Source organism: Poecilia formosa, unplaced genomic scaffold (assembly GCF_000485575.1).
Source record: "Poecilia formosa unplaced genomic scaffold, Poecilia_formosa-5.1.2 Scaffold106, whole genome shotgun sequence".
Lineage (NCBI taxonomy): Eukaryota > Metazoa > Chordata > Actinopteri > Cyprinodontiformes > Poeciliidae > Poecilia > Poecilia formosa.
Genome location: NW_006800045.1, coordinates 420,461 through 444,877, shown reverse-complemented (window position 1 = coordinate 444,877; position 24,417 = coordinate 420,461). Strand labels below are relative to the sequence as shown.

At 38.6% G+C, this 24,417-nt stretch overlaps 2 protein-coding genes across 3 annotated transcripts; one reads left to right on the top strand and one right to left on the bottom strand.

Moving 5' to 3' along the window:
• The first annotated feature begins 1,182 nt into the window (after nt 1-1,182).
• pfkfb4b (6-phosphofructo-2-kinase/fructose-2,6-biphosphatase 4b) lies at nt 1,183-20,423 on the top strand. 2 transcript variants are annotated; one of them, XM_007559683.2, is made up of 14 exons: nt 1,183-1,308; nt 13,033-13,149; nt 13,242-13,338; nt 14,136-14,202; nt 14,303-14,377; nt 14,456-14,512; nt 14,661-14,782; nt 14,868-15,075; nt 16,215-16,361; nt 16,448-16,552; nt 16,635-16,764; nt 17,231-17,293; nt 18,525-18,589; nt 19,998-20,423. In XM_007559683.2, the coding sequence occupies exons 1-14, from the start codon at nt 1,266-1,268 to the stop codon at nt 20,055-20,057; spliced, it is 1,356 nt and encodes a 451-aa protein (XP_007559745.1). In that variant the 5' UTR covers nt 1,183-1,265; the 3' UTR covers nt 20,058-20,423. The 2 variants fall into 2 exon arrangements, with proteins under 2 accessions (XP_007559745.1, XP_007559744.1); XM_007559682.2 differs by lacking the exon at nt 1,183-1,308 and adding an exon at nt 9,449-9,886.
• arpc4 (actin related protein 2/3 complex, subunit 4) lies at nt 20,291-24,122 on the bottom strand. The gene is made up of 6 exons (XM_007559681.2): nt 24,023-24,122; nt 22,563-22,681; nt 22,362-22,473; nt 22,170-22,265; nt 21,376-21,546; nt 20,291-21,275 (listed from the first exon to the last, which is right to left on the bottom strand). Exons 1-6 carry the CDS (start codon nt 24,023-24,025, stop codon nt 21,270-21,272), a joined length of 507 nt encoding a protein of 168 aa, XP_007559743.1. The 5' UTR covers nt 24,026-24,122; the 3' UTR covers nt 20,291-21,269.
• Nucleotides 24,123-24,417: the final 295 nt, after the last annotated feature.

The window sequence follows — 24,417 nt, the reverse complement described above, 5'->3', positions numbered from 1 at the left end:
ACAAAATAAAATTTGCCTAGAGCTGCAAGAAACCATTTTTAAACAACATAAGATGTTTTGCGATAAAAACTAACAAAATGAAACTAAAATTTAATTCTATTTTCAAATATTTTCAAGTCTTAGAAGAAAATTTATTCTCTATCAACTTTGTGACAAATTAAGATATACAATTCCTGCCAGCATGCCTAGGTGGGCCCCATATGGGGAAAGGAGGGCCCACATGGATTTGCCTATGTAGGGCCACAGCCCACATGGGCCCTACATAGGCCCTAAATGGGCAAACCCATGTGGGCCCACCACCATGTAGGGCCCATGTAGGGCCGATATGGGCTGTGGCCTTACATAGGCAAATCCATGTGGGGCCTCCGTGGAACCCGCAGACAAACCCATATGGGACCCATCTGGTCTGCCCTCCTTTCCCCCGTATGTGGCCCACCTAGGCATAGCAGTTACTTTTAATAGCCTGCTGTAGATATTGAAAGCACATTTTGCAAAAGAACATACAAAAAAATTCCTAAAATTATAATTTCTTCTTGTATCCATAATCAAAAACATTTTCTTTTTGGTTTTGTAAGACCCACAGTGGAGGGGCCAACGCCATAGGTTGCAGGTCGTTGGTGTAGGACAACGACAATGCAAAAAACAAAAAATATTTCCAGAATGTGGAAGATTTAAAGCAATAGTCTGCCAGACTAACGGCTAACAAAATATATAAACTATTTTCACACCATGGTTCTGTGTTTATTTCAGTCTGGTTGATTTGAATTTCCATCTGCTTTTCCAGACTCAAATTTCCAGAGTTCTCGTTATACAACTTCAACAATAATTGGCTCAGAATACGAAGAACCTGCAATAATTTCAAACCGCAGAGTGGTTCAATGACAGATGAATGGATGGACGAACGAATCATAAAGTTTGGGACAATAAAAAAAAAAAAAACTTGTATTCAGTATTTTCTTTCTCGCTGTCTAGAAACTTCCTTTCAGCTCGTATTTCCTCATAAAAAACAAAAACAAAGAAAAAAAAAACTTGAGAAACTGGTAGGTGATGGTGGCCACGCACACATTCAGGCTTCATGCAGGTTTACTAACCTGTGCTCTCTGTTTGCGTGGAGGTGAACATGCACGCGCCCGTGTTCACGGAACAGCATGCTGAGCGCGCGCGCTCTCCCACTTCATTCATCGCTGCCTGCACTCCGCTGCAGACAGACAGCTCCCACTCACGCCGCCCTGCACACTGACAGCTAGAGGCTTCAAACCGAGACCATGAGGGGCTCCTGCCGCCCGAACAACCCGCGGGACAGGACAGGTAGGCACCGAACCGGATCCTTTCCGCACTCTCGTGTGTTTTCACGTTGTGGAGGTGCTGTGAGCGGACACTATGTGCAGACAGAGCTGCAGCTGGGTTAGCAGGCGGACGAAGTAAACAAGCCAGTGTCACGTAGGCTTCCTTCTGAGATGACGGGTGGAGAGGCGGAGCAGGCTGCCACTTACAGCCGTGAAATTAGCTAAATAATGTTGTTCTAGGGTTTATATAGTGGAAAGAAAGCCTGGTAAAATGGAGAGGACTTTGTTGTTAGCAGCTCCTTGTCAGCTGCTTAGCCTGGCTGCAGCCTGCGAGCAGCTGGCTGCTTGGAGAGGGAAATCTAGGAAGTGTTAACTGATTGCTGAAGGAAGCTACACATGCATGTAGTCTATTACTGCATCATGCCTCTGAAACACATTTACATGATGAGGTCGGAACTCAGCTTCACTAAGTTCGTCACAGACTAATTTAACTTCACTCTAACTTCGGTAATAAGTCTTCAAAAGATAAATATTCCATTAAATAAGGCAGTATTTCTTCAGCAAATAAGTAAATACATTTTACTTATTTAAAGATTTTCTTTTCACAAAGTTCAAAAGTAAACGACAATAAGGCTTTTTCTGGTTATTTCTGCAAATAGATTGATAAGGAACAAATACCATAAAGAAGTAAACAATAGATTATTTCTTCAGCAAGTAAATAATTTATTCAAAAAGCAAACAAAAGATTTTGTTTCCAGCAAATCACCCAATAAATACATGAGAAAGTTAATAAGAAATATTTTTACACAAATAAATAAATGTGTACTTAAAGAAGCACATTTAATAATACACTTTTAGAACAGGTTATTCTGATTATTATTATTACTATTGAAAATAAATCATTTTAAAATAAATTTTTGAAAAAGGAGTGAGCGAATATTTTAATTCACTAAAGCATAATCCTTAATTTCTTAGCAGAAAGATTGTGCATCCGAGTTACCGGACACTACATGATTCTTATGTTTTTAAAGCACTCGCTGTAAAAAAGGTTTACATTTTATGGCTTTAATTTAACACCTGTATAAAATAGGTTGAGTTGGGCCTGCGGTGAAATGGCACAAGCTCTGTTTGCGCCTGCTGCAGGTAACATATGTTGGCATGGACCGGACAGATGGAGAGCAGATTTCCACGTGAAATCCAGTCCAGAATGTGTTCCGGTGTTATCAGGTTCACGTTAACATCTGAATGTTTCTGTTTGCCTTACTTTAAAAAAAATAAAACCCACCATATCACTTCTGTTTGAGAAGTTCTTTGAGGAGAAAGGTAAGCACCTGAGGAAGGATTTGTACTATGACCTATATAAGACAGGGTCTCATGTATTGTGAGAAGGTTTTTGTTATGCAATTTCATGAGTCATATGTCCTGGAAGCCTGTGTAGTGCAATATTGCTGTGCTGTCATGTTTACCAAGCGGCATGCAGACAGACAGATCCGAGTGCGGTGACAGTGGTTTAGATGGCTGCTGTGGCAGATGCATGGAGGATGAGCAGAGCTGGAGTTGTGCTCCATTTTTACACTTCCTGAGAGGAGGGGCTGTGCCTAAAAACACACCACAGTGCAGCTTGCTTCTTGTGGAGACTGCTTTACGTGTTCTAAGACATTTAAACGTCTTCTCTTTGATACAGGTAGCCATTTATTTCAGCTACTAGAGTGCCAGACGTAACCGTGACTCTTTCTTCCCTATATGTGCAGTGGATGCACTTCAGATGGTGCAGCAGACCTGTAGTAATCATGCAATTATGTACCCACCACAATAGCTTTACATGCCATTAGCTAGAGGCTGGTTGAAGTGAAAAATCCTTATTTTTTTTACGTTCCCCCTCATTTGATTCTCTATTGAAAATCTTTGTTTTTGCATTCATATCTGTGACAGATTTCTGCTGTGAATCACCATCTTCGATGATCACTGTTGTCCTCCCAAGCAGAGCTCTCTCTCCTGTCCTCCCTCACTCCTCCCTCCCTCTCTGTGTGTGTGTGTGTGTCGGCTTTATCTGGGGGAAAGTTCACCCGCTTGCTCAGAATCACATTAACGGCTTCAGGCGGGCCTGTGTTGTGGCAATGCAGCAACTGTGTGGCTGAGCACTGCACAGACACAGCTGACGCTTTGGCATGCAGGACCATCACAGCCTGGGATTGATTGGTTTATGTTTTTTTTTTATTTTATTTATTTCAGTTAGCTGTAGGAATGTAGTAAAATATGCAATTCAGGTGTAAATCATCAAGAGCATGAATGGTTAATTGATTATTGTCTTTTATGAAGACACATTCAAACCATTTCGTTTTGGGATTGTGTGACAATGTTCATAATACAAAGGCTCCATTTTTTAAAAGTAGAGCCACTTCAACTGTCTACAAGGTTCAGACATACTGTATGTTTAAACTGACTTTTCTTCCTGAAACACATATGTGAGGTCAGACACTGATGTTGGACAAGATTATGTAACTGTCTTGGATATAATTCGACAATGAAGTTGGGCAGTTGTGTTTCAATCATCTAGTTGTTGAGTGAAGATGAAACTTAAGATTTTAGAGTAAGTTCTTCATTGTTCCATTCACAGTGCCAGTTTGATAATTATGTGCATGATGAATATGGAAACTTCATTTTATTAAGAGTTTTTTTGGCTCCAGTGGCTTTTATTTGACAATATTGCAACAGGAAGGGAGCAAAGAGAAGGGGGGAAGACACGTGGCAAAGGAAACCGAGGATGGGAGTCAAATTCGGGTCGGCCGCGTCGAGGTCGTCCCGCCTCTGAATACGTGGCGCACGCTCTAACCACGGTGCCCCGTTCATGTAAACTTCTGACTGATGCTGCAGCATTGAATCCTAGAAGAAACTTCCTGTCTTTAATCCACAAACGCTGCCACGCTGGTACTTCACCTCAGTAAACAGCAAATTAGACCTTTCTTTACATTTCAAACAAATTATTGTTATCCATTCAAAACACATTTGTTGTGGGATTTTTACAAAAATAACCCTTGTCTTAACTTGTTGCTTCCCTGTAGCCACATGAAAAGCATTGGCTGCATTCAATGTTTGTGCAACTATCTGTTTACTGTTCTTGTGAAAAAACATCAAAACGGCATTTAATCAAGCTTCACACTTTATCAGCCTGTCGCAGTTTATCACTTAAACTCTAATCCAGAAGGAAGTAACCATTGTTCTTTTGTTTCCGTGTCTCAAAGATAACTGAATAAGATTTATGTTTAACTCAGGCTCAAGATTCACATGGGTTTATTATCGTTCTGGTAACTAATATTTAAAGTAGCACCCTAAAGTTGAGCTAAACTCTGTACTGTATTTTTTGTTTCATTGCAGTCTCGGCTGCACTTTCTCTTACTGCCAAGAAATGGGAGGAGAATTAGGTTGATTTCAAAGAACAAAGGTGAAAAACGATGGTTATCTTACAGGGACATGCAACAGCAGGAACACATCAAGACGGTGATGCATGATCCTGTTTTGTACGCAGTCCAAAGTGACACACCTTTACAACAGGTTCAGCATGTTTTGTAAAAGAAACATTTGTTTTGACTGAACTTAAGATAGATAATTAACTTTATATAATATATGTAATGAAAAGTGTTATGTCTGTTCAAGTGGGACAGGCATTTAAAGATTAGAGGAAACAAGACCAGTACGTTGGTATTAGCTTTACTCCTAAACACTGTCGATCATGTCAAGACTACTTTGAAAGTTTACAGCCCTGGTCGAAAGCCTTTGGAATCTTATTGGCTCAATAAAATGAGCTGCACAGTTGGCAGCATTGTTGTGACGCAGCAAGGGAGTTCTGGGTTCAAAAGGAAAGAAAACGTGTCTTTGTGCATGGCATTTGCATTTTCTCTCTGTCTGTCCCTTTCTAGGTATTCTTGCTCTCCATCTGTCCAAAAACAAGAGTGTTGGTTAATCGGTCTTCTCACTAAGTATACTATTGAAACCAAATGCTGCATGAAAAAAAATATATCTTCTTTTTCTTTATGTCTGACATTAAGAGCTTAAATGTTTACTTTATTAGATTAGCTAGAATGACAAAAAATATTTATGTTTATAGAGATAACTTAGAGAGTCTTAAAATAAACCCGTTTTTATCAGAACTTGACATACATTTCCTTATTAATTGATAGATTTGTCTTTTTAGCTTCATATTGTGGTCAACTGTTTTGGGTTTCCTCTCAAACTTCTTGCTTAAACTTCAGCTCATTCCTCCTGACAGAACTGGTACAACTGGGTCAGCTTTGTAGCCCACATTGCTCACACACACACCTTTTTAGTTCTGGCCAGAAACTAAAAAGAAACTAACCATGGGTTAAATCACAGCTTTGTGATGACCCCTCCAAAACTTTAACCTTGTTGTCCGTAAACTTGAGCAAAGCATCTGACTGGCTTCTCCACTGGAGGCATTTTGAATTCGTAATGAATGGATTTATTTGTGTTGATTTCTTCATTTGTGTGGCTTATTTGGATCTGGAGATAATTTCATTTTACATTCCTATTAGAAATATATATTCTTCAAAAAAAATTATTGACTTATTTATTTGCGCTTCTGAATATTTAGCTTTTATTTGTGCATTAATATCATTAAACGCTTCCAAACAACGTTAGTAATTTATCCAACCCACTATTTATACACTCAGATGCACAGATTCCCTGTTCAGCAGGTGAGGCGACCACGTCTGTGTGTGTTTATGGGATTAGTGAGAAGTCTTGTAGTAAATTTAACAGATTACTACTAATCCTGCTGACATGGTGACTTCTTCCTAATACCCTCTGACCTCTGACCTCAATTCGTCTCACAACAGAAGCTGAGTTGATAACAAAGCTTTGATCAGCTGTGAACTCGTTTGTTCTCACACAGGACACTCATGTTTGTGGTAACTTGTGGATAAGGTGGTGAAACAGATTTCAAAGAAAACGTCTCTTTTAAGTGTGGTAGCACACTGCCCTCTAGTGTTTTTACTGGAGCTCTACGTTGTTTTTCCTTCAGGATGAGAAGCAGCCAAAAAGAAAAGGATGTTTTTCTTGAACCAGCTAACTTTATTCAGTGCCTTACCCTTAATTCACACAACATGTGACAGGAATGGAGAGCAGCGAGACGTCTAAGTTTGCTTCTTCATTTATGGCCAAGCTTCTTCTTTATCCTTTAGAAATTTAAAAGTTAAACATGTTTTAAATTACGACAATCAGAAAGCTGTTCGTTTTTGCAAATCAGTAAAATCAGTCAATTTCTTTTAGGTCATTTTGCTGAGGTTACAAACTAAACAGAATATTGTACTTTTTAAATAAATTAACAAAATGAGCAACACACCACAATTGCGAAAGTATTCATGCCTTTTGAGCTTCTTCACATTTTGTCTTGTTACAACCACAAGCATCATTGTAGCACAAAGCAGCACAGAGCTATGAAGTGGATACAATCTGAAAAGTGTTGCATGGCCCCATGAGTGAATGCTTTTTTTAAAATAATCTTCCACTGCAACTTATGCAACAAATCTCTTGTGCATCCAAAAACTGTAATTTTATCCCATTTTCTTTGGAAAATAATGTTCAAAATATCATCTTGAAATGTCGACTCACCACAGATTGTCAGCTGGATTTAGGGCTTGGCTTTGAATGAGCCAGTCTGACATGACTATAATTTTATCTAAAACCACATTAGTGCACCTCTGGGATGGTTTGCGATAATATCCTAAACATCCAGAGGCTACCAAAGTACATACATAATACCAGCAAAACAACTACTGTACAGTAGTAAAACAGATCAAACCAAGATACAAATTAAAATAATAAAATATGAAAGAAAATAACAAAAGCTGAATAAAGTGGGATTTGTACCATTAAAAACAAAGTAAAAGGAGCTGCATATAAACACATGCTTTGTTGTTTTGAATTTTGAAAACCATGGATCATTTTCCCTCCATTCCACTATATGAAAATACTTTATGTTGGTCTATATAAAATCTGAATGCATTTTTTGTTGTGGCTTGATAACAACAAAATGCATTTAAATGAATTATTTTTTAAGTGTAACTTGAGTATCTTTAACTCCATGTGTTGAGGACTTTGTGATAAGCTACTTTAGGAATGTCTTGAATCTAAAATATTTCCCAATACATCAAAATAGCAGACTGACTGCACTTGGATGCAGTCTCCATTTTACTTTAATGAACCTGACGACCTGCAACACACATGCGTAAACAAAGAAAAGCAATCTGTTATTTTTCAAATGTTGTCTGACAGCTGTTAAGGAAGAAATTCTAAATTGGTTAACTTTGGAAAAAGTTTGGCTCTCTCTCTTCCTCTGGATCCCAGGTCCTCTCGGCGGGCCATGTGTGGCCACAAGGAAAACAACAATGCGTGTTGACGTCACAGAATTACAGAGTTTAATAAACTTACACCAGAAACTGCAGAACAACGGAGACATACATTCATTTACCTCACATAAATGGAAAGAAGGAAAGAAAGAAAAACAAAGACGTGCAAAGACATCTTTGGAGAGTTGCAAGAGCAAATCTGATTTGTTACTTCTGTGTAGAAAGTTTTATCTTCTTTTCTTTAATTTATTCAAACAAGGCGTACCTTTGCTCTTCCAACCAGGAGCTACCTCTGACCCTCTCTCAAGCCAGAAACCCCTGCCGTGTTTTTGTGTTTACGGCCTTTCACAGATGAGTGTGAAAAGCTACAACTTCTACTGTATTGTTTTCCCACACAGACAAAAGGCAGTTCAAACGATCCTAGCAAACCATCTGCTGTAACTACAAGTAAAATAAAGGTCAATAGGCCAGAATAAGTTACTGATTTAAAACCACAATTAGGCCATTTAAATCAAGACATGTTAAGTTTTAAAACTAGCTTATTTTAAATTTATTTTCTCAACACAGCAGAAAGACAACATGTTTACATCATGACTTTCTTTCTGTTGGCATATGAGTGGGGAGCGTGTCAGAAGCTGCTGACTTAGCGTGAGGAAAACTCCGTGGGGCCCGTGATGGGGTCGTGTAAAAGCCAAGACTTATAGTTTTCATGTGGAAGTGTTTTCGTGAGCCTCGTACTGGCAGCACGCCTCCCATTCATCCCCTCTCCTCTCCGATTGGCTGCCGAGCGTCTGCTCTGTCCTGTGATTGGCTGATTTCTGAGCTGCATTCGCTGTCCATGTGGGCATCATGTGAACAACAGGACGCTTCTTTTCTCCTCGCAGGTTTGCTTGCCGATGTACTTGAAACATTACGGTAACGTTTCAAAACACGTTTTCTCAGAAAGGAGGGCCGAACATCCTGGTACTGAAGATGTTTTCGAGTACGTTTTATTGAAGGAATCCAGAACATGTGCTGGATGGTTCCATTCAAAACAATAATATCATCACACCAGTGCATGTGGTAATTTAAGTATTAAGTGCAGAATGTTTTGTAATGGCTACTGTTTCAATTTTTTACATCCCCCTTCACCAGATATATCATTTTATGATACATTTGTACAATTAGTTTTAAAAAGGACATACTTCAGTGAGTTTCAATTATTGTATATTAATTATTTTTATATTGTTTCACAACACTTAATATAAATTTCTTTGTTTTCCTCTCGGTTTTAAAGGATTTCAACACAAATCATATAAAAGCCTGGGTTTATTATGGTACTAGATTTTTAATCCAACTTATAGTGATGCAATTGCAAGATCAATGTATATTCCCTGTTATTTGATTTTTACTAAACTCAAAAAGAGCGGATTAGGCTGTTAAATGGTGCATTCATAGACTGAACTTTTATTAATACATTGCCCTTAGTTCCTCAAGTTGTAAAATTTTTATGTGTAGGAAGAGTCTCTCTTTATGACAACTAATCCAGCAAATATTGCCTCACAAATGTTCAAGGGGGCACAGGTCCCAGGATTTATATTCATATATCTTTATTGCTATCGATTTTTAAAAATATTTTTAAAAATCCACTGCAAAAGATTAATGGAGATTCTGGTTTGTCTGAAGGAAATAAACAGAATAACAAAAGACAACAAAAATTATGCCAGCTACGTTTTAAAAATGCACTATAAAAGTGCATTTTAGCAACTGGGGAAAAAATGTATCTTTTATATCTTATATAGGACTTATATAGGATATATACAGTTTATGGAGAACATGTGTGATAAGTGTTTGCCAGACAAAAACCTAACATAAACGCATGATTCTAATAACTAACTCATGGAGGCGGGTAATTTAAGATGAGAGGACCAACCCATGCATCAACATTTTATCCCGGACATGTTTTGTTCCTTCCCTCTTTCTCCTTGCGCTCCGCCTCCACTTCTTACGGTAACGAGAAACTGCTGTTTCTCAGCTGATATGAGGCGTCCACTCCCCGGCAGCCTCCTCAGTCAGGACTTAGCAGGACAGAATCCCACCGCTTCACTTTGCAGACAGGGGCTTTAACGACCATAAGACCCGAGATGTTGGACAACGAGGACCATCTGTTGGAGAACCACCCGCGGGAACTCACCCAGAACCCGCTGAAGAAGATCTGGATGCCGCATAAGAACAGCCACATCGGGCACAGACGGGGTAAGAGATGCGGCTGACCCCACGGCAAGTGCGCCAATACAAGATGTGACCAGAACAGACATCTGCGGAGACTTTTTATTGTTATTATTATTTTTTTTTGTTTGTTTGTTTGTTTTGCTCGGTTTGCGTCAGCTTTCGGCTTGTGTTATTTTTTTTCTCATGTTAGATTGATTTCTTAACTCATAAAGGCGCTGCTCGGTGAGGCTGGAAGTGTTGCATCATGCTCTGCTCCTCTAATCCGTGTTTGCACTAACCGTGCTTCCACGGAAAGGCATTCAGGAACGCAGAGAAGGAGAATAATTGCGGGCAACTTAATTTAGCCTGAGCCAGCGCTAACCTGTCTGGGTGTGAGACTTGGCAGATGCTCTTTAATCTCACACGGTAGCTTGGTCCCTGTCTGGTTTGTTCTCTCTGCAGCTCGTGTTTCTACAGACTCAAAGCTCTGCTTTCCTTTTTTTAAATAGCTGCAGCCAGTCCCGTCCTGCGTCTGACAGGACAACACCCTCTGCAGCTCTAATGCAAAGATTACTGCGATTAAACCATTTTAAAACTGAATTATAAATGGGTTAATAACTTTATTTTGTCAGTAATTTAAAAAAAAAGATGTAATGTTTTATGTTAGAAAATGCCAGAGCTGGCCAAAAGTTGTATGGGGTCCTGGGCAGACTTTATTTGGGGGACCCACTTCCAATTAATCCCATTTCCTTAAAATGGTTTTGCCCCCTTCTGGGAGAAAACAGACACTCCAATTTGAAAGGGGATTAAAAGCATATTGCAGTATAGTAATAAGTATGTTTTTTTAAAATGTGAATTGATATCAAACAAGGAAAACTGTTATATAATGTTTCTACTGGAAGTAAAGTAAAGCTGAAGTGAAGGCACCAGAGACTCTGAAAAACCTCAGCAAGAGGACAGAGGCTTCATATATATATATATATATATATATATATATATATATATATATATATATATGTATGTATGTATGTATGTATGTATGTATGTATGTATGTAAATGTATATGTGATTTTTTTATTGCCAAAATCACTTGGCAAAAAGTGACTTAAACCATTATTTTAGGAAAGTGACTGTATTCTGCTTCTATCATAAAAAAAAAAACTTCCTGTTTGCAATATGTGTATCCTGAGATTACGCTGTATTTTTAATTTGGATTTGTATAACAGTCAAGTCAAATCTATTTAGCACATTTAAGGCAGTCCAAAGTGCTTTAAACAATAAAAACATTATGCAGTTACCAATTATGAAACAAGCAACCGTTATCAAGAATGATCGTCATTAAATATATTGATCAGTGTTCCAATTATTTTTATTAAAAAACTAAACAGGTGGTTTTAGACTTGATTTAAAGAAACTAGTTCATAATGGCAGGGATGTTGTTAGAATAATCTTAGTCTCACAGGAATTTTCACTGTTAGTTATTAAACATTTAATAACTATACCATATAATTCATACACATCAAGGGCAAAAAGCCAATAAATAAAAAACAAATAAGAAATCATCTGGAAAATTTAAAAAGTGTTAAATGAGGAAATGGATTTTGCTGTTTGACAGTTAATTAATTAATAATTAAAACACTTTATTAAATGTATAGTCAGAAAAGCAATTAGTCCGTTTATTGATTTTAATAAAAACAATAGTCAGCATAGATTTGAACTTTTTAATAGGTCTCATGACCCATAAAAGTTAATTTTGAACGTCAAAATAAAAACAAATAATAATAATTTGATTCCTAATAATTCAAGCATTCTGTAGCATAATGGGTCTGTCAAACCTTTTATTACTTTTGTTTAAGGTGCCCGGGGAGGATTTAAATTTTTGTCATATTTATGACCCTTTTGTTTCAAGATTTACTATAACAACCCAACAATTAAACTGCTTGACCCTCAAATTATTCATGTTTATTATTAAATTATTAGTCATAAATAAATCCTGAAGATAAGATTATTTCTCTGATTTTCTCCATTTTGCTAACCATTTGCCAGCCATGGAAAATTGTGTTTTTTATTATACAGATAATTTTCAGTAGCAAAGTGCATGAAAGTGACTCTGATCTGGACACAATGAGCATAAATGATCGACCAATCAAATAAAGTTTATTTCTGTATCACATTTTAAATTTTAAATAATTTACTAAAGTCCTCCTGAACAAAGTATAACATTGCTTACAACTTAGTGAAGCATAAGCCACAATAATATATTTAAAAGCAAAAATATAACCATATAGGAAAAAACATTGTTGAACCAGCAACTTAAAATTAGATTTAAATATCTGTTAAATTCTGAATATTTTCATTTGTATAAGTAGAGGACATGCGTTTGTCCTTAATCCTGCATTAATAAAACTATATGAAATAAACTAGAATCATATTTACTGGTCAAGGAATTTAACTTTGGTTTTCAAGTGCTCACAGTGCACAGACATATATAAAAGAAAACAAGGATAAAGGAAAAATATGTACATCCAAAATTACTTTATATAATTTACATGCTTACATTTTAACCTTCAAGTCAAATTTACAGCTGACTATTCCTCTCTAGAACATAATTTAAAGTTTTGAGTATAAAAAGTCGAGGGCTTTTGGGAAAGCCTTGATAGTTTCGTTTATGCCTTCAGAAAACTGTTACTCTGCAGAATCGCAACAATTGCGAGAAATCCAGCAGAGCTGCACATTTTATCAGATCCCAGTGGTTAAATATGTGCAACATCTGAATCACAAAGGACTGCCTGGACGCTATTGGCTGGGGATTTACGGGCTATGATAGGCTGCCTATAAATATTGGGTGTTGTGGATGGACTCCAGTCTTCCTTAAGCTGAGAGGCTGAAGCCGGCTGAGAGTTGTGTAACGGTCAAACCAGGAAATTGGCAGGAAGATATGCGCTAATTGTTTTCAATATTGACATGGCAGTGTGCAGGTGTAGTGTTGCATTTAAATATTTCCCTGATATCCTGGAGCATCAACGTATCAGCTGTGATCTTTAGATAACTGTAAAGCTCTTGCCTGGCTTTTGTCCAGCATGTGAAATGCTGTCCCTGATTAACAGGAGCGTGTCTCCGGTTAGTCACGTAAAAAGTCTGATTGGACCCAACCGTTACTCGTTTTGCATCTTTCTCTCGTCTTCCCTCAGTATGCATGACAAACTGCCCAACGCTCATCGTCACCGTCGGACTTCCCGCCCGAGGAAAGACGTACATTTCAAAGAAGCTCACCCGCTACTTGAACTGGATAGGCGTGCCAACCAAAGGTATGAGAGCGGCTCTCCCGACAATTAATCCGCATGTCAAAGTGAAAAGCAGCTGCTCTCTTTGGTTTGAAACGCGACTGTCTGGTTGTCAGAGTTCAACGTCGGTGATTATCGGAGAGAGTGTCTGAAGATCTACAAGTCCTTCGAGTTTTTCCGTCCAGATAACGAGGAGGGCGTTAAAATCAGACGGTGAGTTTTCACAGACGTTTTAAGGATCCAAAGTATTCAGTCACAGAGAGGAAACACAGCAGAGTGACACTGAACTGACCAGAGTTTTCATTTGAAATTAATTTTTTTCTAGACTGAAATTTCTAGATTTTTGTAATAAAACACTAAACAAAACATTTACCTCATCGGTTTTTAGGATGTTTTATTGCAAAGATCATCAGAAACTGTTGGCTTCTCATGCAGCAATGTGGGGAAAAAGCCGTTTGCTCCATTTTTGTTTTGGCATCTGGACCAACGTGGATCAGCTCTGTTTCAAAATCTTTAACCCTTGTACATATTAAATCCAGACTGGATCATTCTCCTTTAAATGGAGACATCCTAAAGCACTTTCTGATCCTTGATACTTTTATTTTGTTTGTGAAAATTAAAATAAATATAACTCACTTATATTTCTGTGCTTTGTTTAGCATCTAAAGTGTTTTAAATCATGATATAAGAGCCTAGAGGACACAAAAATCCCCTCGTTAAAATTTTTTTAATGGGTGTGCATTTATATTTGTTCTTGGTGAGTAGATTGCTGATAAATGAAGCAATCTAGATAGAAATCAATGTAAAAAAAAAAAGTCATTTATTAATTTTGAAATCCTGAATTTAATATATTCATTAACAGAGAAAGGAATAAACATTTTCCCACACTTACCAAGACTTGGAAAATGTCCAAATCCATTTCTGTACATCTCAGCGAGTCCTGACGGACTCATCTGTAAATCACTTGTGATGCAGATTTAAAGAGTGTCTCCTCTTGTGTCCTTTCACAGTCAGTGTGCGATGTCTGCGCTGAATGATGTGCGGCAGTACCTGAGTGTCGAAGGAGGACAGGTTGCTGTAAGTCCTTCAGCTCCTCCCTGACGTCTGCAAGCAAAGCAGCTGCACAGCAATTATGTGAAAGTGCTGCAGTAACAATAATGCTTTCCTGCTGTTTCAGGTGTTTGACGCCACAAACACGACAAGAGACAGAAGAGGAACCATCATGAAGTTTGCTGAACAGAACGGGTTCAAAGTACGATCGATTTATCTGCTTTTAACTTCGAGTTGATGGCTTCCGAGTCTTTTTTACAGCACATTCTTCTCAACGCAGGTATTTTTCGTGGAGTCTGTGTGTGAAGACCCAGAGGTCATTGCACAAAACATCGTGGTGAGCGCCATTTGTCTTGATTCCGTGTTTATACCAAACAATATGCAGCTGTGCAATTCTGCCTTCTGGAAACGGAAGTGCTTGTTTTGATTCAGCCGGCGTCTGCTTCCTGCTTTTCCTTCGCTCACATGCTGTTCTCTCTTTGAAGCAAGTAAAGCTGGGAAACCCAGACTACATGAACTGCAGCTCAGAGGAGGCCATCGAAGACTTCATGGAGAGAATAAAGTGCTACGAGACCTCCTACCAGCCTCTGGACGAAGACCTGGACAGGTGAAGATCCACGAACGAACCGACCCGATGATGAAATCGCCTCAGTGTCGAGGGAGTTTGACCGATAATTTTCCCCTCTTTCCAGCGACGTGTCTTACATAAAGATCATGGATGTGGGCCGTCGGTACCTGGTGAACCGAGTTGTTGACCACATCCAGAGCCGGATCGTCTACTACCTGATGAACATCCACATCACTCCGCGCTCCATCTACCTCTGTCGCCATGGCGAGAGCGACCTCAACATCAAGGGACGCATTGGAGGAGACTCCGGCTTGTCTTCCAGAGGGAAAGAGGTCGGTTTCTGTTCACGTCTGAAACATGGAGGTTCCTCCATGTTTATGGAGGAAACATTTTCCATAAACATTTTGGACATGTTCCATGTCCAAAATGTTCCTTCGTCTTTTATTGAAGAAAGGCTGAGAAACCTGATTGTACGTAGTTTCCTGTTTTTCATTTAAGGGACAGGGCTGAAATGATTAACCAAATTTATCGTGATGAAGCGATTATTTAAATAATTGTTAACTAATTTAGTAATCAATTAATTGTTAACTGGACTATACAGACTCTAAAAAATGCTATTTGCTGCTAGAACAACATATTCACTGCAGTAATTAAGCCAAAGCTATACAAAAAATGTATACATTTTGCATTTATGATTAAAAAAGCTTTGCCTGTTAATATTTTCTACCCTGAATTCCACATGGATTCTTGGCAAAGTATGTTTCCGGGTTCATGTTGTAAAGATTAAAGAAATGCCACCAAGTAGGAATATCTGACTCCACAAATTATTTACTCAGTGTATTTTTTTTTTCCATTAATCAATTATTTGTTTTCTTCTGTCACATTAAACATCCCTTTCAGGATGTTGCAAAGTTTTTTTTTATGATTGCTGTGGCCTAAAATTACAGATTTTGAAGCACCTCTTTCTAAAAAGTTGTGGGTTTTTTTAAGCTTTGTTTTTGCCCCAACTTGGTTTTTAAAAAAGTTGAAATTGCTTCACATGACCTTCCCATAAAATATTTTAACATTAAATATTTAAGTGAGAATAACATTTCCGAGTACCGTTGTAAAGAAGCACCCTTAATACAAATAGAATAATGTTCTGAGGAATTATCAAAGTGCAAAAGTAGAATTTCATAAGGTCAAAGGTCAGCGTCACACAAAGCTTTCATCTCACGGCTTCGGATTTAAGAGACATTGAGAAACGGGAAGCTAAGTCAGAAAGTGGCATTGATCAAAATTCACCTGAATTTCAGTGCTTGATCAGAAAATAAGGAAAGAACATTTTAAGATAACTGGATAGACTTGTGGAAAAATTGCGATGATTGATGAAAATTTGCAAATGTTCAGTGAATTTGTCCTAATAGTTGCGATTGTAACTTCGTGGATTAAACCTGATTAAGATCGTGATGAGGCGGTTTCTTAAATGCAGTTTGCCAAACGCTTGAGGAGCTTCCTTGAAGAGCAGAAAATCAAGGATCTGAAGATCTGGACCAGCCAGATGAAGAGAACCATCCAGACAGCAGAGTGCCTCGGCGTCCCGTACGAACAGTGGAAATCCCTCAACGAGATCGACGCCGTACGTCCACTTCTGGTCTCATCCCTTGAGAAGAGTTATCACTGCCAGAGCAACATTTTAAAATCTGTTTTCTTCCTTCTGCATAGGGTGTGTGTGAAGAAATGATGTACGAGGAGATCCAGGAGCATTTCCCTCTGGAGTTCGCATTGAGAGACCAAGACAAGTACCGCTACCGCTATCCGAAAGGAGAGGTGATTACTGTATTTTTACACAAGTTGGAGACGAGTTTCCTGATGTGTTTTGAATATTTACGGGTTTGTGATTCTGTGTTAGTCGTATGAAGACCTGGTGCAGCGGCTGGAGCCTGTGATCATGGAGCTGGAGAGACAGGAGAACGTCCTGGTCATTTGTCACCAGGCCGTGATGCGCTGCCTGCTGGCGTACTTCCTGGACAAGACTTCACGTAAGGGAGAGACTTTAATTAATATCTTTTGAACTTGTAAGTCTGAAGCAGAAGGAAAACTTTATTTGGTTTCAAGTAAAAATTGGAATCCGTCATGCATTTGTGTTCGGTCGTCTCAGAAACAATTGTTTGCAACCAGCTCAAGCAGATACTTAACGGAGAGCCTTCATTTAAGTCCTTGCACAGATTCTCAACTGAATTTTAGTCAGGGCTTTGACTGGGCCAATTTAACTAATGAGTATGTCTCAATCTAACCCAGGGATCTGCAACCTGCAGCTCCATAGCTTTAACGATGGGTCTAAATAACTCTAGCTTAAAATCATAAAGATTCAGTTGTTTTAAATACACAACAGCTGTTTTAGATATGCATTTAAAACGTCAGTATATCACAGCCTCTCCTTCATGGCTTGAAGTAAACTCCAACCAGGACTTGTTGTGATTTTCTGCTTCTCTCTCTCTCCTGCAGATGAGTTGCCTTATCTCAAGTGTCCTCTGCACACCGTCTTAAAGCTCACACCCGTTGCTTATGGTGAGCATTTTTGGGGAGTTTATAAATGTTTTTCTTTCAGTCGGATTATGCTGTATATTGAGAGGCTTTCTGTATTAGTAGGTGCTTAATGTGATTATCGTCATTTTAGGTTTTAAAACCCCACAAAGTTTTCCACTTTGGGTCAAAAATGTGTTTATTTTTAGCTTCTTCCACTTGTTTTTTTTTATATACAGTGTGTGTGGCATTTCTTTCTTCTACAGTTTGTAGTTCTGGGTTGGAACTGAGATGTTTTTCATACTGACAAATTACATCCTCGTAATGCAGAGAAGCAATAAGCTCTGTAGACAAGCAGCCTTCCCTGTGAACTCATTCTGAAATTGCCGTATTGTCTGTTCAGGCAATGCAACGTTCTGGTTGCATAACGCTAACAGCTCCTTCGTAGTTGGGGAGTGTGTGTGAAACAGGTTAGGCTTGAAAACAGGCATTTATGTGGTTTGACAAAACTTGTCCTCAGTAGCTGCTGCGAAAGTTATCATCATATTATCAGCTGTTAAGTATGTAGAAATTTCTTTGGGAAGTTATGTTTTATAATTCACTTAAGCCTTAAAGCTTTATGTCAAGTTATAATGTTATTCCTTCATCCAAACCATAACTGGAGTGTTGCTTTGATTCTCTCATGCTTGTTTGAGGAATCCTTGAATTTCTGGTAGCAGCCATTGGGGGCGCCTAAACGCTTGCTCCTCTCTCACTCGGCTCCTCTCTCACTCGGCTCCTCCAGACTAGCGGCAGCAGCAATTAGCAAACACCTGGTGTAACTGTGTGTCTGCTGAGCTCATCATACAAACTACTCCTCAGTCCAAGAACGATTGTAAACGGCATCATGGAGTAGTATGTTTGTGATGACTTCCTGAAGGTGGAGTGTCGGAGCAGGAGCTTCTTAAAGTGACAAAGCCCAATTGCAAAGTCAAATGTCTTTTAAGTCATGTTTGATATATATTTAGCATTTTTATAACAACTGAAGGTAACATACTTGATTGTGCTCTACATACCTGGTAAATACATAATACAGCACCTTTAAATTTTAATTCATGAGTCCTAGGAAGTCTTGAAATTACAGCAGTGAAACTCTGAGAAATCCTGAAAACAGTTTCCTCACGAGCTAAAGGAGGCCAGCTGCAGCCTGATGTGCACAGAGGTTATAATCATGCTGAGACAAAACTGATTTCCTCTGAATAATGTCTTATTTTCCTATTTGTTTTCTTTTCCTCAGGATGTAAAGTGGAGTCTGTGTATTTAGGCGTGGAGTCTGTGAACACACACAGAGACCGACCAGAGGTGGGTATCACAAACAGCATACTGAGAAGTCTGACAGCAGAGCGTTGACTTCGCTGCGTCGTCAGCCTCACGCCGTCCGTGAACCTCGTCCAGATCTGGGTCGGGTCGGGTCGGGTGGGGGTTCCTCTCTCTAAACACACAGACTGTGACTTTGTGCCTGAGCTCTTCAGAAGGCGCATCACGTCCTCCTACATATTCAGTCCCAATCCCCCTGCAGCTCAGCTGTCAGCGTTCGACCCGTTCCTGTTGTGACAGAATATGAAGAATGTATCACAAAACAGCCCAATCTGCTGACCCGTCATTTCATTCTTGTTTCCAGTGTTAGGAAAATAATTCAGCTTTGTGTTCCCATAAACAAAGTGTGACAAATCAGTACAGTACAGAGAGCCCTGTGGGACAAACAACCATTGCACATAAAATACATTTAATATTTAACCATCTGATTGCAGATTAGAGCTGATAAAGAGAAAATTATCATATTTCAACCTATGGATAATTAACTGGTGCATCTGTATTTCTTTGTATGAGTGCTTGTGGTTAATTTCTGTTTCATCATAAGTTTAATTTTAGTTCATTTGTTTTATTGTCGCTGCTGTACGCACAACTTAAAATCTTAACCTGAATCACGCTGCACACGACGCACAATTGTTCCTGCCTATTGAGTGATTGTTAAAGCTGCACCTTGAGCATAAGCTAAGTGTTGTTTTCGAATGTTAAAGGTTGAACCTGTGATATTTACCAGCAATGTTTTCAGTTTGCTGTTAAGTTTCGAAGTTTGTGTTTTATACTTCAGTCGAATGTAATTTGTCCCATGTTGACATTGTTCATGTTTGTGCATTGTAAATAAAACAAGTTCATTTCAATTATTGTTTCTGGCCAAATTATCATTTATTTTGTCAAAAGTAAAGCAGACATAGTGGTTTATATTTTTTAAAGCCAGTTTTCTTCATTACACATCAAATTTCAGCACTGTATTCAGAGCAGTAAGGCTGGAGACGACTAGACGTCTCCTACAGCCTCTTCACATTGACTCTGACATTTATATATCTAGTTACACCTTCCAGAAACAACCAAAGCCACGAGTGCCTGAAAATACATTTTCCACACACCACAAGGCTCCTAGAGGAAAGCCTTTGCTGCCCTCTAGTGGTCAAAAATGCTTAATTTTGCTAATTTTCATTCTAGACAGATTATACATTTAATATGCTATATTCAAATTAATCTGTTTAGATTATTTCTCTTACATAACCTGAAATAAAGTGTTTAACATTTAAAAGCCTTTTCATTAGTTCATACCCAAAGCATTCGCTTCATGCAGGATTTTAGTTTCGAAGGTTTTTTCACTGAGTCAGTACTTTTCAGATCCAACAGGTGGCGATAATGACCATTCCTTTGTTCCTTCTTGCAGAACGTGAACGTGCAGCGCAGCACCGAAGACGCTCTGCAGACGGTCCCAGCTCACCTCTAATATCTGGGATCGCTGCTCCAGCTGGAACCTCACTCGGTGTAAACGACGCCCGCTCTGCAGCTTCGATCCACTCCATTCAGTACTTTTAGTTTCTATTGGGAGAAATCCATTCCTTAATCTGTGAGGCCACTGTCACTGGTGCTACAATACTCCCATCAGTATCATCTGTGACTGTGTTGCTGAGTCCTGTGTGTGTACCGTCACGCGCTTCTGTCGACTTGGAAGATGTTTTAAATCAACTGAAAAACTCATAACTCCAGAAGAACCTCATAATAGTGTATTTCACAAATACGTGTTCTTTTTTAGACCGTTGTTTTATTTTTACTTACTGTATTATATTTTATACTGAAGCTATAAAGGAAGAAATGGAAGGGGAAAAAAAGGTGCAGCAAGAACTAACAGCCAGATCAACCGTACGCATTCCACTGAAGGACAAACTACAGAAGACACTAAATGTGTTTTTGTTGCTATAATCCAAAATGTGACAACTGCATTAAGATCAAGGACTTCTAGTGTAGCTGATTTTCACTCTTAAGATACTAAACCGAAAACATATCTACAGTCCTGTTCCTGGTCTGCTTTCTGAATCAAAGTATGAAGTGTGGCACCATGGAAGGGATAGATGCACATCTCCATCATATTACTACCTGTTATTGTACATACTTGTGCTGAATATTCAGCTATGGAAATGTAAATGTGAAACAGATGAAGAAGAACCACTAAAATACAAAGTATACTTTATTTTTATTTTTATTAATTGCCAGATGTGTAAATTTGTTTCATCTGTTTGCGTGTGAAATAAAACATTTAACTGATTGCCCTCATGGTTCAATGTTTGTGGTAACAAAACAAAATGAAATTTATGTGCATATAATATATATCTGTAAATATACTTAAAAACATTTAAATTATCTTTAAAAAAAAAATCTGTTTCATCCTGTGCTCAATACTATAGAGGCTGTGTTGACCTTTCACGGCAAGAAATGAAGGTGTGGTGGGAATATTTTATACACAAACGTCAATAATTTGAGCACAGGACGAGTTTCAGGTTAAAGGGAAGAGCACATTGGCCCTCAGAGCCTCACTGCGCTTCTTCATCTTCTTTTCCCCTCTTGGCGGAAAACGCCAGCGAAGGTCTGCCCTGCCGTGAGTCGGCTCCACAGTGACGGCCAATATTGCAAAAGGAATGTGTTCTGAGGTCTTCTCTCGCTTTCAGAACTGCAGAAATAAAACAGGATGCCGTTTTTTTCCAAGCTCACGCCGCAGAAAACGCTGCACAAGAAAACAGAATGAAAGAACGACTGAAAACCGAACGTACGTTTTTGAGGAACTCCTCCGCGACGATGCGAGCCCTGGCGTTGACGGACAGCTTCATTTCACTGATTTCCTTGTCGATTTCTTCCATAAAATGAATAACAAAGTCCACTAGTTTGTGCTTGTACATCTGCTCGGTGTGGAAGTTGGTGATGAGGAAAGAGATGTCGTAACCCTGCAAAACACAAACGCCATGATTCTAGATTAGCACGGTGGAATACTCCTGTCATTACAAAGACACATTTTTCACTTGACTCCTGCATGAAGAAAAACAATTAAGGCTCAAAATTATATATTTGAAAAAACGTCACTTTGGCTTAAGAAATTAAACTTACCAGTTTGTTACAATAAGAAAGTGTCACGGCTGAACGTTTTAGCAGAGCTCCACTCTGAATATCACTATTAATGGAAAAGATTGCTTCCTAACAGACTTTATTTATTTATGAAACAAAAGCTTAAAACAACCCCCACATAAAATAAACAAAAATATTAAGCCACGTTGTGATAATTTAAGTTCATATTAAAAGGCTATATATAAACATGGACAGGTCAATGTCAGATGGCATCATGATGAAATTACTCCTGACCTCATCATGACGCCGGTAAGTCATAATGTTAATATTTCAATAATAACCTAAAGTAACTAAAGTTCATCTCCTAAAGAATAAATAATGCATGTACACAGCATGAGTCGACATTGAGGAGTTTAACAGGACATAGTCAGTTTCAAACAAGTATTTTATACATGTCTGCTATAAAACTGGGTGCAAAGTTTCAATGGCATTTTCAGTCACTTACCTCGACTGGTTTCCTCCTCAGAATGAAGAAGTTTTCTGCCCTCATCATCATGAAGCGCATGAACTTATGGCACAGAATCTTCTCAATCTCATCTGCCTGCAAGCAGCAAATAAAATGTGCGTCCATTAAAGCCGGGAAGCTGTTCAGGTCTCGGTCATCACTGTGTCGGTTCTGGACAGAAATCTGGCTGACCTGCTTCACGGCGATGCTCACTCTGACAGAGTTGATGGAGCCCTCGATCAGAACCTTCTCCTTGTCGTTACGGCTAATGATTACAGGTTGGAGGAGCAACTCTTTGCTGCTCCTGGACACGGGCAAAAAACACCAATAAAGTGCACGTCACCCCGAGTGACAAACTGAGTGTCTTTCTCTCGGCTGTGACTGTTGTCTCACCTGACTTCCACCTCTGGTTTGTTGTGCCTTTCCACCACCTGAGAGGAGAAGTTCTCCAGGCAAAGAGCGGCCTGCAGCGTGGCACGCACCGCGTTGAGATACGGACGCAGAGTGGCCGTCTGATGGTGGAAAACAAGAAGCTGAACTGAAGAAAAATGCTTTCCAACGAGAAATGAATGCACCTCACCACACATTTAACTGGTTTAAAAGAATTCAATGCGTTTCTGGTTGATGAATAACCAGCTTTCCAAAAGATACTCTCTCGCTCTGTATATTAAGAAGGACTGTGGAGGCCTTTAACCGGCTGATTCCTCCAGTTTCTGGCTACTGCTCTGCAACTTTTAGATGCATTCCTGCTCCAACACAACTGAAGCAAATGGATGGCCCTTTGCCAGGCCTCTGTCAAACCTGAAGGCACGCTGAAGTAATTAAATCATGTGACTCAGGTGTGATTGAAACCTCCCAACACCTTCTATTCCCTTCAAAACCAAAGTGCCCCTTTCTATTACATTAGAAATGTCTTGGAGGATTGCACTGACGCACAGTGGTCCTCTTGTCTAAAGGGAAAGAGGATTCAAAGGATATTAGCTGATAACACCTCTTATAACACAACAGACCCACAGGATTACCAAACAAATAGGAGGGAAGGTTTTCATTTCATTTATTCATACTGAAATAATCACAACTACAAATATGACATACAAGTGAAATTAGGTCTGATCACCGTATAATAACAGACCCCTTTTATTACTCAAAACTAAACATTTCCTGTATTAAAAGTTTGTTTTCTGAATTCCCAGATTAAGAATTTGTTTTAATTACATTCAGAAAATTCTAAAAATTCATACTAAATTCAGAAATGTACATTTTATTTTCCGACGCTAAAGTAAAACTTCTGAAACACAAACTCCTGGTAGTTAAATTTCTGAACTCAAACAAATAAAAAGCAATCTGGTGAGTTTGGCCCTAATTGGTGAAACGCCTTTATTTGCATGGGTTAAATGAATATTTAGCATAAAATTGTTAATGATGGGGAAGAAATCTGCTCTAGACTGCACACATACATTACATCTTTTTCAATTTTATCATTACCATCATCTAATGAAAAAGGAAGCAGGAAGCTTCACCAAATATATTCTTACATCCGGCTACATCGCTGTTTTAAACTGTAAAGTATTACTATCATGTATCACTACAACGCGATGGCTACTAAAACAACTAGACATCCTCCTGCTACAACCTGATATTAGGAAAAACCTTAAAATCTCTCTTAGCTTGTCGATTAGCTAACGTTAGCAGCTAAGCTATGTCTCAACTGACAACAGGATGAACAAAAATAACCTCCGTCTATAGTAGCTACAGAAGTAATATCAAAACACTCACTATATACAAAAAAAATCTGACATAAATAATAGTTGAAATTGGACATTTTATGCGGACATATGTCAAATTTCTCTCACCATTTCTCAGTTTCAGCAGAGGGAGCTAAACGCGGAAGTAGCTACTGTTGCGTTTTCCGCGAACACACCGGAAGTGCCCACGGCTGCCTGAATAAATATTAAAAACCTCACAAGACATAACATTTTTTAAATATGTATCTTCAGCATTTAAACTACACTGCTAAAAAAAAAATAAAGGGAACACTCAAATAACACATCCTAGATCTGAATGAATGAAATATTCTCATTGAATACTTTGTTCTGTACAAAGTTGAATGTGCTGACAACAAAATCACACAAAAATCATCAATGGAAATCAAATTTATTAACCAGTGGAGGCCTGGATTTGGACCCACACACAAAATTAAAGTGAAATGTTCCCTTTAATTTTTTGAGCAGTATATTTTGTCATTTCA